The sequence below is a fragment of the Oncorhynchus masou genome, chromosome 31, assembly GCF_036934945.1.
Source record: "Oncorhynchus masou masou isolate Uvic2021 chromosome 31, UVic_Omas_1.1, whole genome shotgun sequence".
NCBI classification, from domain to species: Eukaryota; Metazoa; Chordata; class Actinopteri; order Salmoniformes; family Salmonidae; genus Oncorhynchus; species Oncorhynchus masou.
In genome coordinates, this window is record NC_088242.1 from 6,254,955 (window position 1) to 6,275,305 (window position 20,351).

Consider the following 20,351-nt stretch of genomic DNA (forward strand, 5'->3'; position numbering starts at 1 on the left):
GGTGTAGTTCTATGAGCTGGTATAGTTCCATGAGATGGTATAGTTCCATGAGATGGTGTCGTTCTATAAGATATTATAGTTCCATGAGATAGTATAGTTCCATGAGACTGTATAGTTCCATGAGATGGTATAGGTCCATGAGATAGTATAGTTCCATGAGATGGTGTAGTTCCATGAGATAGTATAGTTCTATGATATGGGACATTTCTATGAGATGGTATAGTTCTAAATGATGGTATAGTTCCATGAGATGGTATAGTTCTATGAGATGGTATAGTTCCATGAGATGGTATAGTTCTAAATGATGGTATAGTTCTATGAGATATTATAGTTCCATGAGATGGTACAGTTCCATGAGATGGTATAGTTCAATGAGATATTACAGTTCTTTGATAGGTTATAGTTCTATGAGATGGTATAGTTCTAAATGATGGTATAGTTCCATGAGATTGTATAGTTCCATGGGATGGTATATTTCTAAATGATTGTATAGTTCCATGGGATGGTATAGTTCTAAATGATGGTATAGTTCTATGAGAGTGTATAGTTCCATGAGATGGTATAGTTCCATGAGATGATATAGTTCCATGAGATGGTATGTTCTATGAGCTGGTATAGTTCCATGAGATGGTATAGTTCCATGAGATGGTGTCGTTCTATAAGATATTATAGTTCCATGAGATAGTATAGTTCCATGAGATGGTATAGTTCCATTAGATGGTATAGTTTCATTAGATGGTGTAGTTCTATGAGCTGGTATAGTTCCATGAGATGGTATAGTTCCATGAGATGGTGTCGTTCTATAAGATATTATAGTTCCATGAGATAGTATAGTTCCATGAGACTGTATAGTTCCATGAGATAGTATAGTTCCATGAGATGGTATAGTTCCATTAGATGGTATAGTTTCATTAGATGGTGTAGTTCTATGAGCTGGTATAGTTCCATGAGATGGTATAGTTCCATGAGATGGTGTCGTTCTATAAGATATTATAGTTCCATGAGATAGTATAGTTCCATGAGACTGTATAGTTCCATGAGATGGTATAGGTCCATGAGATAGTATAGTTCCATGAGATGGTATAGTTCCATGAGATGGTGTCGTTCTATAAGATATTATAGTTCCATGAGATAGTATAGTTCCATGAGACTGTATAGTTCCATGAGATGGTATAGTTCCATGAGATGGTGTCGTTCTATAAGATATTATAGTTCCATGAGATAGTATAGTTCCATGAGATAGTATAGTTCCATGAGATGTTATAGGTCCATGAGATAGTATAGTTCCATGAGATGCTATAGTTCCATGAGATGGTATAGTTATATGAGATAATATAGTTCCATGAGATGGTGTAGTTCCATGAGTTGGTATAGTTCTATGAGATGGTATAGTTCTATGAGATGGTATAGTTCTATAAGATGGTATAGTTCCATGAGATGGTATAGTTCCATGAGATGGTATCGTTCCATGAGATAGTATAGTTCCATGAGATGGTTTACTTCCATGAGATGGTTTTGTTCTATGAGATATTATAGTTCCATGAGATGGTATAGTTCTATGAGATGGTATAGTTCCATGAAATGGTATAGTTCCATGAGATGGTATAGTTCTATGAGATGGTATAGTTCCACAAGATGGTATATTTCTATGAGATGGTATAGTTCTATGAGATGGTATAGTTCTATAAGATGGTATAGTTCCATGAGATGGTATAGGTCCATGAGATATTATAGTTCCATGAGAAGGTATAGTTCCATGAGTTGGTATAGTTCTATGAGATGGTATAGTTCTATGAGATGGTATAGTTCTATGAGATGGTATAGTTCTATAAGATGGTATATTTCTATGAGATGGTATCGTTCTATGAGATGGTATAGTTCCATGAGATGGTATAGTTCTATGAGATGGTATAGTTCCATGAGATGGTATAGTTCCATGAGATGTTGTAGTTCTATGAGATGGAATAGTTCCATGAGATGGTATAGTTCCATGAGATGGTGTAGTTCTATGAGATGATATAGTTCCATGAGATGGTGTAGTTCTATGAGATGGTATAGTTCCATGGGATGGTATAGTTCTATGAGATGGTATAGTTCCATGAGATGGTATAGTTCCATGAGATGGTATAGTTCCATGAGATGGTATAGTTCCATGAGATGGTATAGTTCCATGAGATGTAGTTCCATGAGATGGTGTAGTTCTAAATGGTGGTATAGTTCTATGAGATGGTGTTCTATAAGATATTATAGTTCCATGAGATGGTATAGTTCCATGAGATGGTATAGTTCCATGAGATGGTATAGTTCCATGAGATGGTATAGTTCCATGAGATGGTATAGTTCCATGAGATGGTATAGTTCCATGAGATGTAGTTCCATGAGATGGTGTAGTTCTAAATGATGGTATAGTTCTATGAGATGGTGTTCTATAAGATATTATAGTTCCATGAGATGGTATAGTTCCATGAGATGGTATAGTTCCATGAGATGTTATAGGTCCATGAGATAGTTTAGTTCCATGAGATGGTTAAGTTCCATGAGATGGTTTAGTTCTATGAGATATTATAGTTCCATGAGATGGTATAGTTCTATGAGATGGTATAGTTCCATGAAATGGTATAGTTCCATGAGATGGTATAGTTCTATGAGATGGTATAGTTATATTAGATGGTATAGTTCTATGAGATGGTGTGGTTCCATGAGATGGTATAGTTGCATGAAATGGTTTAGTTCTATGAGATATTATAGCTCCATGAGATGGTATAGTTCCATGAGATTGTATAGTTCTATGAGATGGTATAGTTCCATGAGATGGTATAGTTCCATGAGATAGTATAGTTCCATGAGATGGTACAGTTCCATGAGATGGTATAGTTCCATGAGATGGTATAGTTCTAAATGATGGTATAGTTCCATGGGATGGTATAGTTCTAAATGATGGTATAGTTCTATGAGTTGGTATAGTTCTAAATGATGGTATAGTTCCATGAGATGGTATAGTTCCATGAGATGGTATCGTTCCATGAGATAGTATAGTTCCATGAGATGATTTAGTTCCATGAGATATTATAGTTCCATGAGATGGTACAGTTCCATGAGATGGTATAGTTCAATGTGATATTATAGTTCTATGAAATGGTATAGTTCTAAATGATGGAATAGTTCTATGAGTTGGTTATAGTTCTAAATGATGGTATAGTTCCATGAGATGGTATAGTTCCATGAGATGGTATAGTTCCATGAGACGGTATAGTTACATGAGATAGTTTAGTTCTATGAGATATTATAGTTCCATGAGATGGTGTAGCTCCATGAGATGGTATAGTTCCATGAGATGGTTTAGTTCTATGAGATGTTATAGTTCCATGAGATGGTATAGTTCCATGAGATGGTATAGTTCCATGAGATGGTATAGTTCCATGAGATAGTATAGTTCCATGAGATGGTTTAGTTCCATGAGATGGTTTAGTTCTATGAGATATTATAGTTCCATGAGATGGTACAGTTCCATGAGATGGTATAGTTCAATGAGATATTATAGTTCTATGATATGGTATAGTTCCATGGGATGGTATAGTTCTACATGATGGTATTGTTCCATGAGATGGTATAGTTCCATGAGATGGTGTCGTTCTATATGTTGGTATAGTTCCATGAGACGGTATAGTTACATGAGATATTTTAGTTCTATGAGATATTATAGTTCCATGAGATGGTGTAGTTCCATGGGATGGTATAGTTCTAAATGATGGAATAGTTCTATGAGTTGGTTATAGTTCTAAATGATGGTATAGTTCCATGAGATGGTATAGTTCCATGAGATGGTATAGTTCCATGAGATGGTATAGTTCCATGAGATGGTGTCGTTCTATATGTTGGTATAGTTCCATGAGATGGTATAGTTCCATGAGACGGTATAGTTACATGAGGTAGTTTAGTTCTATGAGATATTATAGTTCCATGAGATGGTGTAGCTCCATGAGATGGTATAGTTCCATGAGATGGTTTAGTTCTATGAGATATTATTGTTCCATGAGATGGTATAGTTCCATGAGATGGTATAGTTCCATGAGATGGTATAGTTCCATGAGACAGTTATAGTTACATGAGATAGTTTAGTTCTATGAGATATTATAGTTCCATGAGATGGTGTAGCTCCATGAGATGGTATAGTTCCATGAGATGATATAGTTCCATGAGATGGTGTAGTTCTAAATGATGGTTTAGTTCTAAATGATGGTATAGTTCTATGAGATGGTGTCGTTCTATAAGATATTATAGTTCCATGAGATGGTATAGTTCCATGAGATTGTATAGTTCCATGAGATAGTATAGTTCCATGAGATGGTTTAGTTCCATGAGATGGTTTAGTTCTATGAGATATTATAGTTCCATGAGATGGTATAGTTCAATGAGATATTATAGTTCTATGATATGGTATAGTTCCATGGGATGGTATAGTTCTACATGATGGTATTGTTCTATGAGATGGTATAGTTCCATGAGATGGTATAGTTCCATGAGATGGTGTCGTTCTATATGTTGGTATAGTTCCATGAGACGGTATAGTTCCATGAGATGGTATAGTTACATGAGATATTATAGTTCCATGAGATGGTATAGTTCCATGAGATGGTATAGTTCCATGAGATGGTATAGTTCCATGAGATGGTATAGTTCCATGAGATGGTATAGTTCTATGAGATATTATAGTTCTATAAGATGGTTTAGTTCTAAATGATGGTATATTTCTATAAGATGGTATAGTTCTATAAGATGGTATAGTTCTATAAGATGGTTTAGTTCTAAATGATGGTATATTTCTATAAGATGGTATAGTTCTATAAGATGGTATAGTTCTATAAGATGGTATAGTTCAATAAGATGGTATAGTTCAATAAGATGGTATAGTTCAATAAGATGGTATAGTTCTATAAGAATGTATAGTTCTATAAGATGGTATAGTTCTATAAGAATGTATAGTTCTATAAGATAGAAGATGGTATAGTTCTATAAGAATGTATATTTCTATAAAAGGGTATAGTTCTATAATATGGTATAGTTCAATAAGATGGTATAGTTCCATAAGATGGTATAGTTCTATAAGATGATATAGTTCTATAAGAATGTATAGTTCTATAAGATGGTATAGTTCAATAAGATGGTATAGTTCAATAAGATGGTATAGTTCAATAAGATGGTATAGTTCAATAAGATGGTATAGTTCAATAAGATGGTATAGTTCAATAAGATGGTATAGTTCTATAAGATGGTATAGTTCAATAAGATGGTATAGTTCAATAAGATGGTATAGTTCAATAAGATGGTATAGTTCAATAAGATGGTATAGTTCAATAAGATGGTATAGTTCAATAAGATGGTATAGTTCAATAAGATGGTATAGTTCAATAAGATGGTATAGTTCTATAAGATGGTATAGTTCAATAAGATGGTATAGTTCAATAAGATGGTATAGTTCAATAAGATGGTATAGTTCAATAAGATGGTATATTTCTATAACATGTTATAGTTCTATAAGAATGTATATTTCTATAAAATGGTATAGTTCAAAAAGATGGTATAGTTCAATAAGATAGAAGATGGTTTAGTTCTATAAGATAGAAGATGGTGTAGTTCTATAAGAATGTATAGTTCTATAAGATGGTATAGTTCAATAAGATGGTATAGTTCTATAAGATAGAAGATGGTATAGTTCTATAAGAATGTATATTTCTATAAAAGGGTATAGTTCTATAAGATGGTATAGTTCTATAAGATGGTATAGTTCTATAAGAATGTATAGTTCTATAAGATGGTATAGATCTATAAGATGGTATAGTTCTATAAGATGGTATAGTTCTATAAGAATGTATAGTTCTATAAGATAGAAGATGGTATAGTTCTATAAGAATGTATATTTCTATAAAAGGGTATAGTTCTATAAGATGGTATAGTTCTATAAGAATGTATAGTTCTATAAGATGGTATAGATCTATAAGATGGTATAGTTCTATAAGATGGTATAGTTCTATAAGATGGTATAGTTCAATAAGATGGTATAGTTCTATAAGATGGTATAGTTCTATAAGATGGTATAGTTCTATAAGATGGTATAGTTCTATAAGATGGTATAGTTCAATAAGATAGAAGATGGTATAGTTCTATAAGATGGTATAGTTCTATAAGATGGTATAGTTCTATAAGATGGTATAGATCTATAAGATGGTATAGTTCTATAAGATGGTATAGTTCTATAAGATGGTATAGATCTATAAGATGGTATAGTTCTATAAGATGGTATAGTTCTATAAGATGGTATAGTTCTATAAGATGGTATAGTTCTATAAGATGGTATAGATCTATAAGATGGTATAGTTCTATAAGATGGTATAGTTCAATAAGATGGTATAGTTCTATAAGATGGTATAGTTCTATAAGATGGTATAGTTCTATAAGATGGTATAGTTCTATAAGATGGTATAGTTCAATAAGATAGAAGATGGTATAGTTCTATAAGATGGTTTAGTTCTATAAGATGGTATAGTTCAATAAGATAGAAGATGGTATAGTTCTATAAGATGGTTTAGTTCTATAAGATGGTATAGTTCTATAAGATGGTATAGTTCAATAAGATAGAAGATGGTATAGTTCTATAAGATGGTATAGTTCTATAAGATGGTATAGTTTTATAAGATGGTATAGTTCTATAAGATGGTATAGTTCTATAAGATGGTATAGTTCTATAAGAATGTATAGTTCTATAAGATGGTATAGATCTATAAGATGGTTTAGTTCTATAAGATGGTATAGTTCTATAAGAATGTATAGTTCTATAAGATGGTATAGATCTATAAGATGGTATAGTTCTATAAGATGGTATAGTTCTATAAGAATGTATAGTTCTATAAGATGGTATAGTTCAATAAGATAGAAGATGGTATAGTTCTATAAGATGGTTTAGTTCTATAAGATGGTATAGTTCTATAAGATGGTATAGTTCAATAAGATAGAAGATGGTATAGTTCTATAAGATGGTATAGTTCTATAAGATGGTATAGTTCTATAAGATGGTTTAGTTCTATAAGATGGTATAGATCTATAAGATGGTATAGTTCTATAAGATGGTATAGTTCTATAAGATGGTATAGTTCTATAAGATGGTATAGTTCAATAAGATAGAAGATGGTATAGTTCTATAAGATGGTATAGTTCTATAAGATGGTATAGTTCAATAAGATGGTATAGTTCTATAAAAATGTATAGTTCTATAAGATGGTATAGTTCTATAAGATGGTATAGTTCTATAAAAATGTATAGTTCTATAAGATGGTATAGTTCTATAAAAATGTATAGTTCTATAAGATGGTATAGTTCTATAAGATGGTATAGTTCTATAAAAATGTATAGTTCTATAAGATGGTATAGTTCTATAAGATGGTATAGTTCTATAAAAATGTATAGTTCAATAAGATGGTATAGTTCTATAAAAATGTATAGTTCTATAAGATGGTATAGTTCTATAAAAATGTATAGTTCTATAAGATGGTATAGTTCTATAAAAATGTATAGTTCTATAAGATGGTATAGTTCTATAAAAATGTATAGTTCTATAAGATGGTATAGTTCTATAAGATGGTATAGTTCTATAAAAATGTATAGTTCTATAAGATGGTATAGTTCTATAAGATGGTATAGTTCTATAAAAATGTATAGTTCTATAAGATGGTATAGTTCTATAAAAATGTATAGTTCTATAAGATGGTATAGTTCTATAAAAATGTATAGTTCTATAAGATGGTATAGTTCTATAAGATGGTATAGTTCTATAAGATGGTATAGTTCTATAAAAATGTATAGTTCAATAAGATGGTATAGTTCTATAAAAATGTATAGTTCTATAAGATGGTATAGTTCTATAAAAATGTATAGTTCTATGAGATGGTATGGTTCTATAAGATGGTATAGTTCTATAAGATGGTATTGTTCTATAAGATGGTATAGTTCTATAAGAATGTATAGTTCTATAAGATGGTATAGATCTATAAGATGGTATAGTTCTATAAGATGGTATAGTTCTATAAGATGGTATAGTTCAATAAGATAGAAGATGGTATAGTTCTATAAGATGGTTTAGTTCTATAAGATGGTATAGATCTATAAGATGGTATAGTTCTATAAGATGGTATAGTTCAATAAGATGGTATAGATCTATAAGATGGTATAGTTCTACAAGATGGTATAGTTCTATAAGATGGTATAGTTCTATAAAAATGTATAGTTCTATAAGATGGTATAGTCCTATAAGATGGTTTAGTTCTATAATATGGTATAGATCTATAAGATGGTATAGTTCTATAAGATGGTATAGTTCAATAAGATAGAAGATGGTATCGTTCTATAAGATGGTATAGTTCTATAAGATGGTATAGTTCAATAAGATGGTATAGATCTATAAGATGGTATAGTTCTACAAGATGGTATAGTTCTATAAGATGGTATAGTTCTATAAAAATGTATAGTTCTATAAGATTGTATAGTTCTATAAGATGGTTTAGTTCTATAATATGGTATAGATCTATAAGCGACTCACAGGCCAGCTAGCATCCAAACCCACAAAGCAAATCCTGTCACCCCAAAGTGCCCCACCAACTAAACCCCACAGGTTCACCTTTCTGCCTTGATCACAACAAATTACTCATGGATAAACAACACATGCAATCAGCACACACTTCTTCCAATAGCACCATTATCCCTTTTCCTCTGGATGAGACAAACATCAATATTTTCTGTCTGAGTATGCAAGGTCACAATGACAATGTGACAATCATAAAACAATCACGGCAGTACATTTGGCTATGTCCCAAATTCTCCAGAATGTCAGACACTGATTGTGTTCTCAATTCCCTATAGGCCCTGCTCAAATGTATTGCACTTTATGGAGTTTAGGGAACATTCCGTGTCTGATATCACCCGAATCAGTATTGTAAACCACCATTATTATAAACCACCTCATGACCCCACTATAGCCTACAGTTAATAACTGCTGCCTGCAGGTGGCAGTATTGTCATGGGACTGTCTTCAAATGCTATGCAGGTGAAATAAATGGTTCTTTGTCGAGATACTGATGAAAAGAGAAATACCTGCCTACTCAACAGGAGTAGCGAGGGTGTGTGTGTGTGTGTGTGTGTGTGTGTGTGTGTGTGTGTGTGTGTGTGTGTGTGTGTGTGTGTGTGTGTGTGTGTGTGTGTGTGTGTGTGTGTGTGTGTGTGACAGATTAGTCTACCAATGGATAAATCCACCTGAGGGCCTTATCTTTTCATTATCAATACATGTAAATAACACCACTTTACTCACTAAATATTGTGGAGAGACTGATGCAATTCCAGTGGAGGGTTTGTGCTGGGGTTAGGGTGATAGACGCTAGGACGTGTATGGAATATTAAACCTTTACTGTGAGATAAGATAGCCCCAACCCTTCCAACACACACACACCCTCCTCTAAACCACATTCATACCCAGAGCTGTGTTCTCTAGCTCCCAACACCCACCTCTAAACCACATTCATACACAGAGCTGTGTTCTCTACCTCCCAACACCCTCATCTAAACCACATTCATACCCAGAGCTGTGTTCTCTACCTCCCAACACCCACCTCTAAACCACATTCATACACAGAGCTGTGTTCTCTAGCTCCCAACACCCACCTCTAAACCACATTCATACCCAGAGCTGTGTTCTCTAGCTCCCAACACCCACCTCTAAACCACATTCATACACAGAGCTGTGTTCTCTAGCTCCCAACACCCACCTCTAAACCACATTCATACACAGAGCTGTGTTCTCTAGCTCCCAACACCCACCTCTAAACCACATTCATACACAGAGCTGTGTTCTCTAGCTCCCAACACCCACCTCTAAACCACATTCACACACAGAGCTGTGTTCTCTAGCTCCCAACACCCACCTCTAAACCACATTCATACACAGAGCTGTGTTCTCTAGCTCCCAACACCCACCTCTAAACCACATTCATACACAGAGCTGTGTTCTCTAGCTCCCATCACCCACCTCGAGACCACATTCATACCCAGAGCTGTGTTCTCTAGCTCCCATCACCCTCCTCTAAACCACATTCATACCCAGAGCTGTGTTCTCTAGCTCCCAACACCTACCTCTAAACCACATTCATACACAGAGCTGTGTTCTCTAGCTCCCAACACCCTCATCTAAATCACATTCATACCCAGAGCTGTGTTCTCTAGCTCCCATCACCCTCCTCTAAACCACATTCATACCCAGAGCTGTGTTCTCTAGCTCCCATCACCCTCCTCTAAACCACATTCATACCCAGAGCTGTGTTCTCTAGCTCCCAACACCCACCTCTAAACCACATTCATACCCAGAGCTGTGTTCTCTAGCTCCCATCACCCTCCTCTAAACCACATTCATACCCAGAGCTGTGTTCTCTACCTCCCAACACCCTCATCTAAATCACATTCATACACAGAGCCCTCTTCTCTACCTCCCAACACCCTCATCTAAACCACATTCATACACAGAGCCCTCTTCTCTACCTCCCAACACCCTCATCTAAACCACATTCATACACAGAGTTGTCTTCTCTACCTCCCATCACCCTCATCTAAACCACATTCATACACAGAGCTCTCTTCTCTTCTCTACCTCCCAAAACATACATACATCCACTTCTGTCTCAGGCACTACGACCAACAACTGTCATTATATGTGAGGGGTGCCTGTGTGCAATGCATCTTGGCATCTGTGGGTCCGTGTGTGTGTGTGTGTGCGTGCGTGTGTGTGTGTGTGTGTGTGTGTGTGTGTGTGTGTGTGTGTGTGTGACGGCGTGGCGTACTGTGAAAGCCAGATGTCATAGGGCGTGCAGCCTTTGATTCTCAATGCCTGAGGGAAGAGCTTGCTTCAACACAGAGGGAAGCCTGTCTAGCACTGAGCCTGCTTCAACACAGAGGGAAGCCTGTCTAGCACTGAGGTTGCTTTAACACAGAGGGAAGCCTGTCTAGCACTGAGGTTGCTTTAACACAGAGGGAAGCCTGTCTAGCACTGAGGTTGCTTTAACACAGAGGGAAGCCTGTCTAGCACTGAGCCTGCTTCAACACAGAAGGAAGCCTGTCTAGCACTGATGCTGCTTCAACACAGAGGGAAGCCGGTCTCGCACTGAGGTTTCTTCAACACAGAAGGAAGCCTGTCTAGCACTGAGGTTGCTTCAACACAGAGGGAAGCCTGTCTAGCACTGAGGTTGCTTCAACACAGAAGGAAGCCTGTCTAGCACTGAGGTTGCTTCAACACAGAGGGAAGCCTGTCTAGCACTGAGGTTGCTTCAACACAGAAGGAAGACTGTCTAGCACTGAGGTTGCTTCAACACAGAGGGAAGCCTGTCTAGCACTGAGGTTGCTTCAACAAAGAGGGAAGCCTGTTTATCACTGAGCTCGTTTCAACACAGAGGGAAGCCTACAGAGGAATACGTGTGAGTGTGTGTATGTATGCGTGTGTGTGTGTGTGTGTGTGTGTGTGTGTGTGTGTGTGTGTGTGTGTGTGTGTGTGTGTGTGTGTGTGTGTGTGTATGTGTGTGCATACAAGGGAAAAAACACATGATTAATGTTTAAACTTAGCCCTGCATCAAAGTCCATATAGCATATTCATATAGCCATCCTTCCCCTCTCTTCATATAGCTCTCATTCTCCTCTCTTCATATAGCCATCATTCTCCTCTCTTCATATAGCTATCATTCTCCTCTCTTCATATAGCTATCATTCTCTTCTCTTCATACAGCTATCATTCTCCTCTCTTCATACAGCTATCATTCTCCTCTCTTCATACAGCTATCATTCCCCTCTCTTCATATAGCTATCATCATATAGCTATCATTCTCCTCTCTTCATATAGCTATCCTTCTCCTCTCTTCATATAGCTATCATTCCCCTCTCTTCATATAGCTATCATCATATAGCTATCATTCTCCTCTCTTCATATAGCTATCATTCTCCTCTCTTCATACAGCCATCCTTCTCCTTTCTTCATATAGCTATCATTCACCTCTCTTCATACAGCTATCATTCTCCTCTCACCCTTCATTCCTCCTATCTTCCTCCTCCTCTCACTCTTTCTTTCTCATTGTAATATATACTGTACACATTCATGAATAAACTCACGCTGTCCTCATTCTTTCATATATACTTCTATCCTTCTGCATATTTGAACCTGGCTCCTATTTCACTCTCCCTTTATCTCATTTTATTCTCTCCCTCATTCCAAGTAAACAGTTACACATAGTGCACTACTTCTGACCAGGGACCATAGGACTCTATTCCCTATATAGTGCACTACTTCTGACCAGGGACCATAGGACTCTATTCCCTATATAGTGCACTACTTTTGACCAGGGACCATAGGACTCTATTCCCTATATAGTGCACTACTTCTGACCAGGGACCATAGGACTCTATTCCCTATATAGTGCACTACTTCTGACCAGGGACCATAGGACTCTATTCCCTATATAGTGCACTACTTCTGACCAGGGACCATAGGACTCTATTCCCTATATAGTGCACTACTTCTGACAAGGGACCATAGGACTCTATTCCCTATATAGTGCACTACTTCTGACCAGGGACCATAGGACTCTATTCCCTATATAGTACACTCCTTTAGACCAGGGGCCATAGGGCTCTATTCCCTATATAGTGCACTACTTCTGACCAGGGACCTTGGGGTTCTATTCCCTATATAGTGCACTACTTTAGACCAGGGACCATAGGACTCTATTCACTATATAGTACACTCCTTTAGACCAGGGGCCATAGGGCTCTATTCCCTATATAGTGCACTACTTCTGACCAGGGACCTTGGGGTTCTATTCCCTATATAGTGCACTACTTTAGACCAGGGACCATAGGACTCTATTCACTATATAGTACACTCCTTTAGACCAGGGACCATAGGGCTCTATTCCCTATATAGTGCACTACTTCTGACCAGGGACCATAGGACTCTATTCCCTATATAGTGCACTACTTTAGACCAGGGACCATAGGACTCTATTCCCTATATAGTGCACTACTTCTGACCAGGGACCTTGGGGTTCTATTCCCTATATAGTGCACTACTTTAGACCAGGGACCATAGTCCTGTGTGGCTCAGTCGGTTGAGCATGGCGCTTGCAACGCCAAGCGTCGTGGGTTCGATTCCCACTGGGGCCACCCATATGTAAAAGTAGTGGCCCCAGCCGACTTGTAAGTCGCTTTGGACAAAAGCGTCTGCTAAATGGGATATATTATTATTATTATTATTATTATTCACTATATAGTACACTCCTTTAGACCAGGGGCCATAGGGCTCTATTCCCTATATAGTGCACTACTTCTGACCAGGGACCATAGGGCTCTAACCAGGTGAATGGGGTGCCATTTGGAACACACACTGAGTCATGCTGCTTTTGTACCTGAGTCCAGACAAAGCAGCTGATTCTGTGACTAGCATGGTGTGTCTAGCATGGTGTGTCTAGCATGGTGTGTCTAGCATGGTGTGCGCTAGCATGGTGTGCGCTAGCATGGTGTGTCTAGCATGGTGTGTCTAGCATGGTGTGTCTAGCATGGTGTGCGCTAGCATGGTGTGCGCTAGCATGGTGTGCGCTAGCATGGTGTGTCTAGCATGGTGTGCGCTAGCATGGTGTGCGCTAGCATGGTGTGTCTAGCATGGTGTGCGCTAGCATGGTGTGCGCTAGCATGGTGTGTCTAGCATGGTGTGCGCTAGCATGGTGTGCGCTAGCATGGTGTGCGCTAGCATGGTGTGCGCTAGCATGGTGTGCGCTAGCCCTCAACAAGGGCTACAACGGACGTCATATCGCGTGTATTATAGTGACCACCTGCTCGGTGCCGGCAATCACCGGCTGTTTTCACCGATTCAACATGAAGAATTGTCATGAAACAAACAGAAAATTATGGACTATGATTCTGGTTGGAGGCACTGGTGTGGTGCTTTGTACACGCGCCTAGCCAGATGGTTGGGTGTAGCTGGTTCGTAAGGAGCGTCTTCAGAGTGAAATGTGGAGTAGAATTTGCCCTAGGCAGTCCCATAAAAATGCATGCTCATAGACACACATACGGCTGCACATAGACTTCTGGGGCTGAACGCATACACATATTGTATCTCTCTCTCTCTCTCTCTCTCTCTCTCTCTCTCTCTCTCTCTCTCTCTCTCTCTCTCTCTCTCTATCTCTCTCTCTCTCCTCTCTCTCTCTCTCTCTCTCTCTGCAGCATGTATGCTGCTGGTCTCATTAACAAAAAGACAAAAAGGCATTGTGACTCATCCTTGTTTTCCTCCCTAGGTCTTACTCATCGTTGTTTGGCTTGCTGGGTCTGTGGTGCCATTTTGACCTATCCTAGATCACAGATAATGACATCAACTGATACAGAGCTGAAAACTAGCAGAAAATAACAGTCAGCTGTTACAGAACACGTACAGTACCGTAGCAGTAACCTAGTTCACTTCAGCTCTCTAGATAGCCCCATCGTAACATAAGGCTATGGTTTTCCACTGTTTGTATCACTGGTAAGCTAGCGGAGAACTCTTTAACGTGTCATTATCGTTAGAATGATGGCTGAAAGCCTGTCATGCCTGAAAGCTGCGCTGTGGGGTGTGTGTTTGTGGTGGTCTATTAGGAAAGAGAATGTGATGGATCATAATGGGTTACATCTATTGCCAGCGCCACTACTGCTGTGCTAATGCACAGCACGATACAACGCCACTGCTGCTGGGCTAATGCATAGCACGATACAACGCCACTGCTGCTGGGATAATGCATAGCACGATACAACGCCACTGCTGCTGGGCTAATGCATAGCACGATACAATGCCACTGCTGCTGGGCTAATGCATAGCACGATACAATGCCACTGCTGCTGGGCTAATGCATAGCACGATACAAAACCACTGCTGCTGGCCTAATGCATAGCACGATACAATGCCACTGCTGCTGGGCTAATGCATAGCACGATACAATGCCACTGCTGCTGGGCTAATGCATAGCACGATACAACGCCACTGCTGCTGGGCTAATGCATAGCACGATACAATGCCACTGCTGCTGGGCTAATGCATAGCACGATACAATGCCACTGCTGCTGGGCTAATGCATAGCATGATACAACGCCACTGCTGCTGGGCTAATGCATAGTACGATACAACGCCACTGCTGCTGGGCTAATGCATAGCACGATACAATGCCACTGCTGCTGGGCTATTGCATAGCACGATACAATGCCACTGCTGCTGGGCTAATGCATAGCACGATACAACGCCACTGCTGCTGGGCCAATGCATAGCACGATACAATGCCACTGCTGCTGGGCTAATGCATAGCACGATACAACGACCACTACAAATCTCACAACAATCACATGCAATTTTTTTAATTTAATTGGATCTCCGATTGGCTGCTTCCTAGGTTCCAAACAAGGTTAAAACAGTTACATCACAACAAGAAAAATAAATCAATACATCATAAACAGTAATGCATTTAGGGTCTTTCTAAAAAATAATTGGCCTAAATGGGCACAGAAAAGTGCCATTACCACAGAATAGTGCAGTTTTTAGTCCTTGCCATTGCATTGAAATTCAAATTATTATTATGTTCTACAATGTGTGAGAATAATGGGGACATTGCCTGACTCAATAGATTTGGATGCGTGGTGATTTTCCTGTAGCCTACATGGCCGACACAGGGACACATAATGAATACCTGTTGCATTAATCAGATCCATTTGAATTTCAGCATAGCTGTTTTTATAATTAGAAACGTGACCAAAAACCAGGTTCCTTTATTTAAACGGAAGGAGTCATCAGATGTTGTGTTCCTTATAATAACCGCACGTGGTTTTTACCCGCAAAAGAGTAGCGCAACACATTTCAATTGAAGCTGTGGGAAACAAAACGAAAGTGGCCACATCTCTCACAAACTTGTCAAAAAATGAAATTACGGATAATTATAAGGGAGCAAAATAACATATACATTGGCTACAATAATTACAAGGACGTTTTCAAGCACCAAATTGAGGAAATTTCTAATTTTCAAGGCTTTTTTGGGGCTCATAATGTAAGTTCAAGTAGGCTACTTCAAGACCCTTCTATTGTTTAAAATTGCAGGTGTAACACAGAAACCAAAATGCATGTCATGTTATTTCATGACCAGATCATTTTGTGAAGAAGCCCACTAGGTTATGTCATTTGTTGTCATTATATCCAGAATAATTCATAGGAAGAGCGTTGGGTGTTGCGCAATAGTCTATCCTACACAATTGCCACAGTAAAACTCGGTGTCCAATCTGTGGTACAAAAACATATGAAAACCTAAAGGCATTAACCTAATGGTTTCTCTGTTTAAATCTAACCAGAACCTGCTGTAAATCAAGCAGACAACAACAGATAATCAACATCAAGTCAATTTAATAGCCTAGCGGTTAGAGCATAGTATATACTATTATATACTATAGTATATTGTGGCACGGCAGGTAGCCTAGTGGTTAGAGCTGTACTGTTAGTACTGTAGTATAGTATATTGTGGGGCTGCAGGTAGCCTAGTGATTAGAGCGTACTGTTAGTACTGTAGTATAGTATATTGTGGGGCTGCAGGTAGCCTAGTGATTAGAGCGTACTGTACTGTACTATAGTATATTGTGGCACGGCAGGTAGCCTAGTGGTTAGAGCGTACTGTACTGTACTATAGTATATTGTGGCACGGCAGGTAGCCTAGTGGTTAGAGCGTACTGTACTGTACTATAGTATATTGTGGCACGGCAGGTAGCCTAGTGGTTAGAGCTGTACTGTTAGTACTGTAGTATAGTATATTGTGGGGCGGCAGGTAGCCTAGTGATTAGAGCGTACTGTACTGTACTATAGTATATTGTGGCACGGCAGGTAGCCTAGTGATTAGAGCGTACTGTACTGTACTATAGTATATTGTGGCACGGCAGGTAGCCTAGTGGTTAGAGCGTACTGTTAGTACTGTAGTATAGTATATTGTGGCACGGCAGGTAGCCTAGTGGTTAGAGCGTACTGTACTGTACTATAGTATATTGTGGGGCTGCAGGTAGCCTAGTGATTAGAGCGTACTGTACTGTACTATAGTATATTGTGGTGCGACAGGTACCCTAGTGGTTAGAGTGTACTGTACTGTACTGTACTATAGTATATTGTGGTGCGACAGGTAGCCTAGTGATTAGAGCTGTACTGTTAGTACTGTAGTATAGTATATTGTGGGGCTGCAGGTAGCCTAGTGGTTAGAGCGTACTGTACTGTACTGTACTATAGTATATTGTGGCACGGCAGGTAGCCTAGTGATTAGAGCGTACTGTACTGTACTATAGTATATTGTGGCGCGGCAGGTAGCCTAGTGATTAGAGCTGTACTGTTAGTACTGTAGTATAGTATATTGTGGGGCTGCAGGTAGCCTAGTGATTAGAGCGTACTGTACTGTACTATAGTATATTGTGGGGCTGCAGGTAGCCTAGTGATTAGAGCGTACTGTACTGTACTGTAGTATATTGTGGCACGGCAGGTAGCCTAGTGGTTAGAGCGTACTGTACTGTAGTATAGTATATTGTGGCACGGCAGGTAGCCTAGTGGTTAGAGCGTACTGTTAGTACTGTAGTATAGTATATTGTGGCACGGCAGGTAGCCTAGTGGTTAGAGCGTACTGTACTGTACTATAGTATATTGTGGGGCTGCAGGTAGCCTAGTGATTAGAGCGTACTGTACTGTACTATAGTATATTGTGGTGCGACAGGTACCCTAGTGGTTAGAGTGTACTGTACTGTACTGTACTATAGTATATTGTGGCACGGCAGGTAGCCTAGTGGTTAGAGCGTACTGTACTGTAGTATAGTATATTGTGGCACGGCAGGTAGCCTAGTGATTAGAGCTGTACTGTTAGTACTGTAGTATAGTATATTGTGGGGCTGCAGGTAGCCTAGTGGTTAGAGCGTACTGTACTGTACTATAGTATATTGTGGGGCTGCAGGTAGCCTAGTGGTTAGAGCGTACTGTACTGTACTATAGTATATTGTGGCGCGGCAGGTAGCCTAGTGGTTAGAGCATTGAGACAGTAACTGAAAGGCTGCTAGACCGAATCCCCCGAGCTGACAAGGTAAAAATCTGGCGTCCTGCCCTTGAACAAGGCAGACCTTCCTTGCTAACATCTTTTTTTCCCAGCACTTGGATCGGATGTGCTGTTGTGATATCACAGTTTGTCCTTGATGTGTACGCCGAGAAACTTAAAACTTTCTACCATCTCCACTACTGTCCCGTCGATGTGGATTCTCTCAACCAGAGCGTGACGTATGCTTGTTGTGTTTGAACGCTGTTGAACTCCGAAACCTGAACTAAAGACCTCGGTTAAAAAGCTGACAGCGGTGTTATATACTTTTATTTTATTTTTAATCCTGCGGCTCTGTTGGGCTAAATTGCTGTGAACGCTACTATCTGTCCCGGGATCCTGACAGATTCCGTATAGGGGGAGAGACATGAGTGCTCAGCCAGCCTAGCTGGCTCGGTGGTCTCAAATTGGGGGCCGCTATTGAACATTTCCAGCGTTGCAGGAGCTGTGTTTACTTTGCTTTGTTCCGGGACAATGTGGACCTCGCTGACTTTCAATGTAGCAACTGCTTGCGTAGGACTACTGGAGCGAAGTAGCTACTCTTAGCAAGCAGGTAGAAAAGCTACATAAGCTACTGGGGAACCCACGCCCATCTACTTTTTCTTTTGCTTCTACCCCAGTAGCCGGACACTGGTCTCGACCAACCAGGCGATACGTCACTTGCCGTGGAAGTCGAAGAAGGCGTCTCCATAACGAGGGTCTCCATGGAGACGTTGAGCCCGGAACACAGACCAGAAACAGCTTTGCCGACCTGGATTCAGAGGTTCCGGCGCCTTCGTCTTTGGTGGCTTCCCAATCAAGATTGGATCCGGAGGTACCTGCTTCTTCATCCTCGGTTCTTTCTCCCTCTCCGGTGGCTTTTACCTCTGGTTCAGCTCTTTGGAGCTCCCAGCCTCACCACACCGCGAGGCTGCCTGAGAGACCGGTCCATTCAACATCACCAGCTGTCATCATAGGCAGCTCTATGGTGAGAAACATCTCGGTCCCCAAGTCAAAAACCCTGTGCTACCAAGGAGCAGGAGTACAGGACATAACAAGACTGCCCAAATGTGCCTAATTTGAATATTAATACATTTTCATGTTCATAACTGTGCACTCTCCTCAAACAATAGCATGGTATTTGTTCACTGTAATAGCTACTGTAAATTGGACAGTGCAGTTAAATTAACAAGAATTTAAGCTTTCTGCTTTCTGCCAATATCAGATATGTCTATGTCCTGGGAAATGTTCTTGTTACTTGCAACCAATCGCATTAGCCTACGTCAGCTCAAACATCCCGTGGAAGGGACACTGATCCCGAAGAAGTTTAATCCCTACCAACGACAACCTTGTTTCTTACACTATCTTTAGCACTTTTCTGGGTTGCTTGATTATTTTTTTGCTCCTTTGCACCCCAGTATCTCTACTTGCACATTCATCTTCTGCACATCTATCACTCCAGTGTTTAATTGATAAATTGTAATTATTTCACCACTATGGCCTATTTATTGCCTTAACTTGCCTAATCTTACCTCATTTGCACTCACTGCGTAATGACTTTACTATGTTTGTTTATTCCATGTCCCACTGCTTTGCTTTATTTTGGCCAGGTCGCAGTTGTAAATGAGAACTTGTTCTCAATTGGCCTAACCTGGTTAAATAAAGGTGAAATAAAATAAATAAATAGAAAGGTTTGTAGGTCTCCTTTGCTTGCACACACTTTTTCAATTCTGCCCACAAATGTTCAATGGGATTGAGGTCAGGGCTTTGTGATGGCCACTCCAATACCTTGACTTTGCTGTCCTTAAGCCATTGTTTCACAACTTTCGAAGTATGCTTGGGGTCATTGTCGATTTGGAATACCCCATTTGCGACCAAACTTTAACTTCCTGACAGATGTCTTGAGATGTTGCTTCATTTTCATTCTCATGAAGTCATCTATTTTGTGAAGTGCACCAGTCCCTCCTGCAGAAAAGCACCCCCACAACATGATGCTGCCACCCCCACAACATGATGCTGCCACCCCCACAATATGATGTGGCCACCCCCACAACATGATGCTGCCACCCCAACAACATGATGCTGCTACCATTTACATTTACATTTAAGTCATTTAGCAGATGCTCTTACCCCCACAACGTGATGCTGCCACCCCAACAACATGATGCTGCTACCATTTAC

General features: G+C 39.4%; 1 protein-coding gene across 1 annotated transcript in view; it reads left to right on the plus strand.

Moving 5' to 3' along the window:
• LOC135524880 (calpain-2 catalytic subunit-like) overlaps positions 1 to 19,248 on the plus strand; it is a 54,561-nt gene extending 35,313 nt beyond the window's left edge. Inside the window, exon 6 of the mRNA XM_064952735.1 lies at positions 18,812 to 19,248. Coding sequence (XP_064808807.1) covers positions 18,812 to 19,248 — 437 coding nt within the window. The remainder of the gene's footprint in view (positions 1 to 18,811) is intronic.
• The last annotated feature ends 1,103 nt before the right edge of the window (positions 19,249 to 20,351 follow it).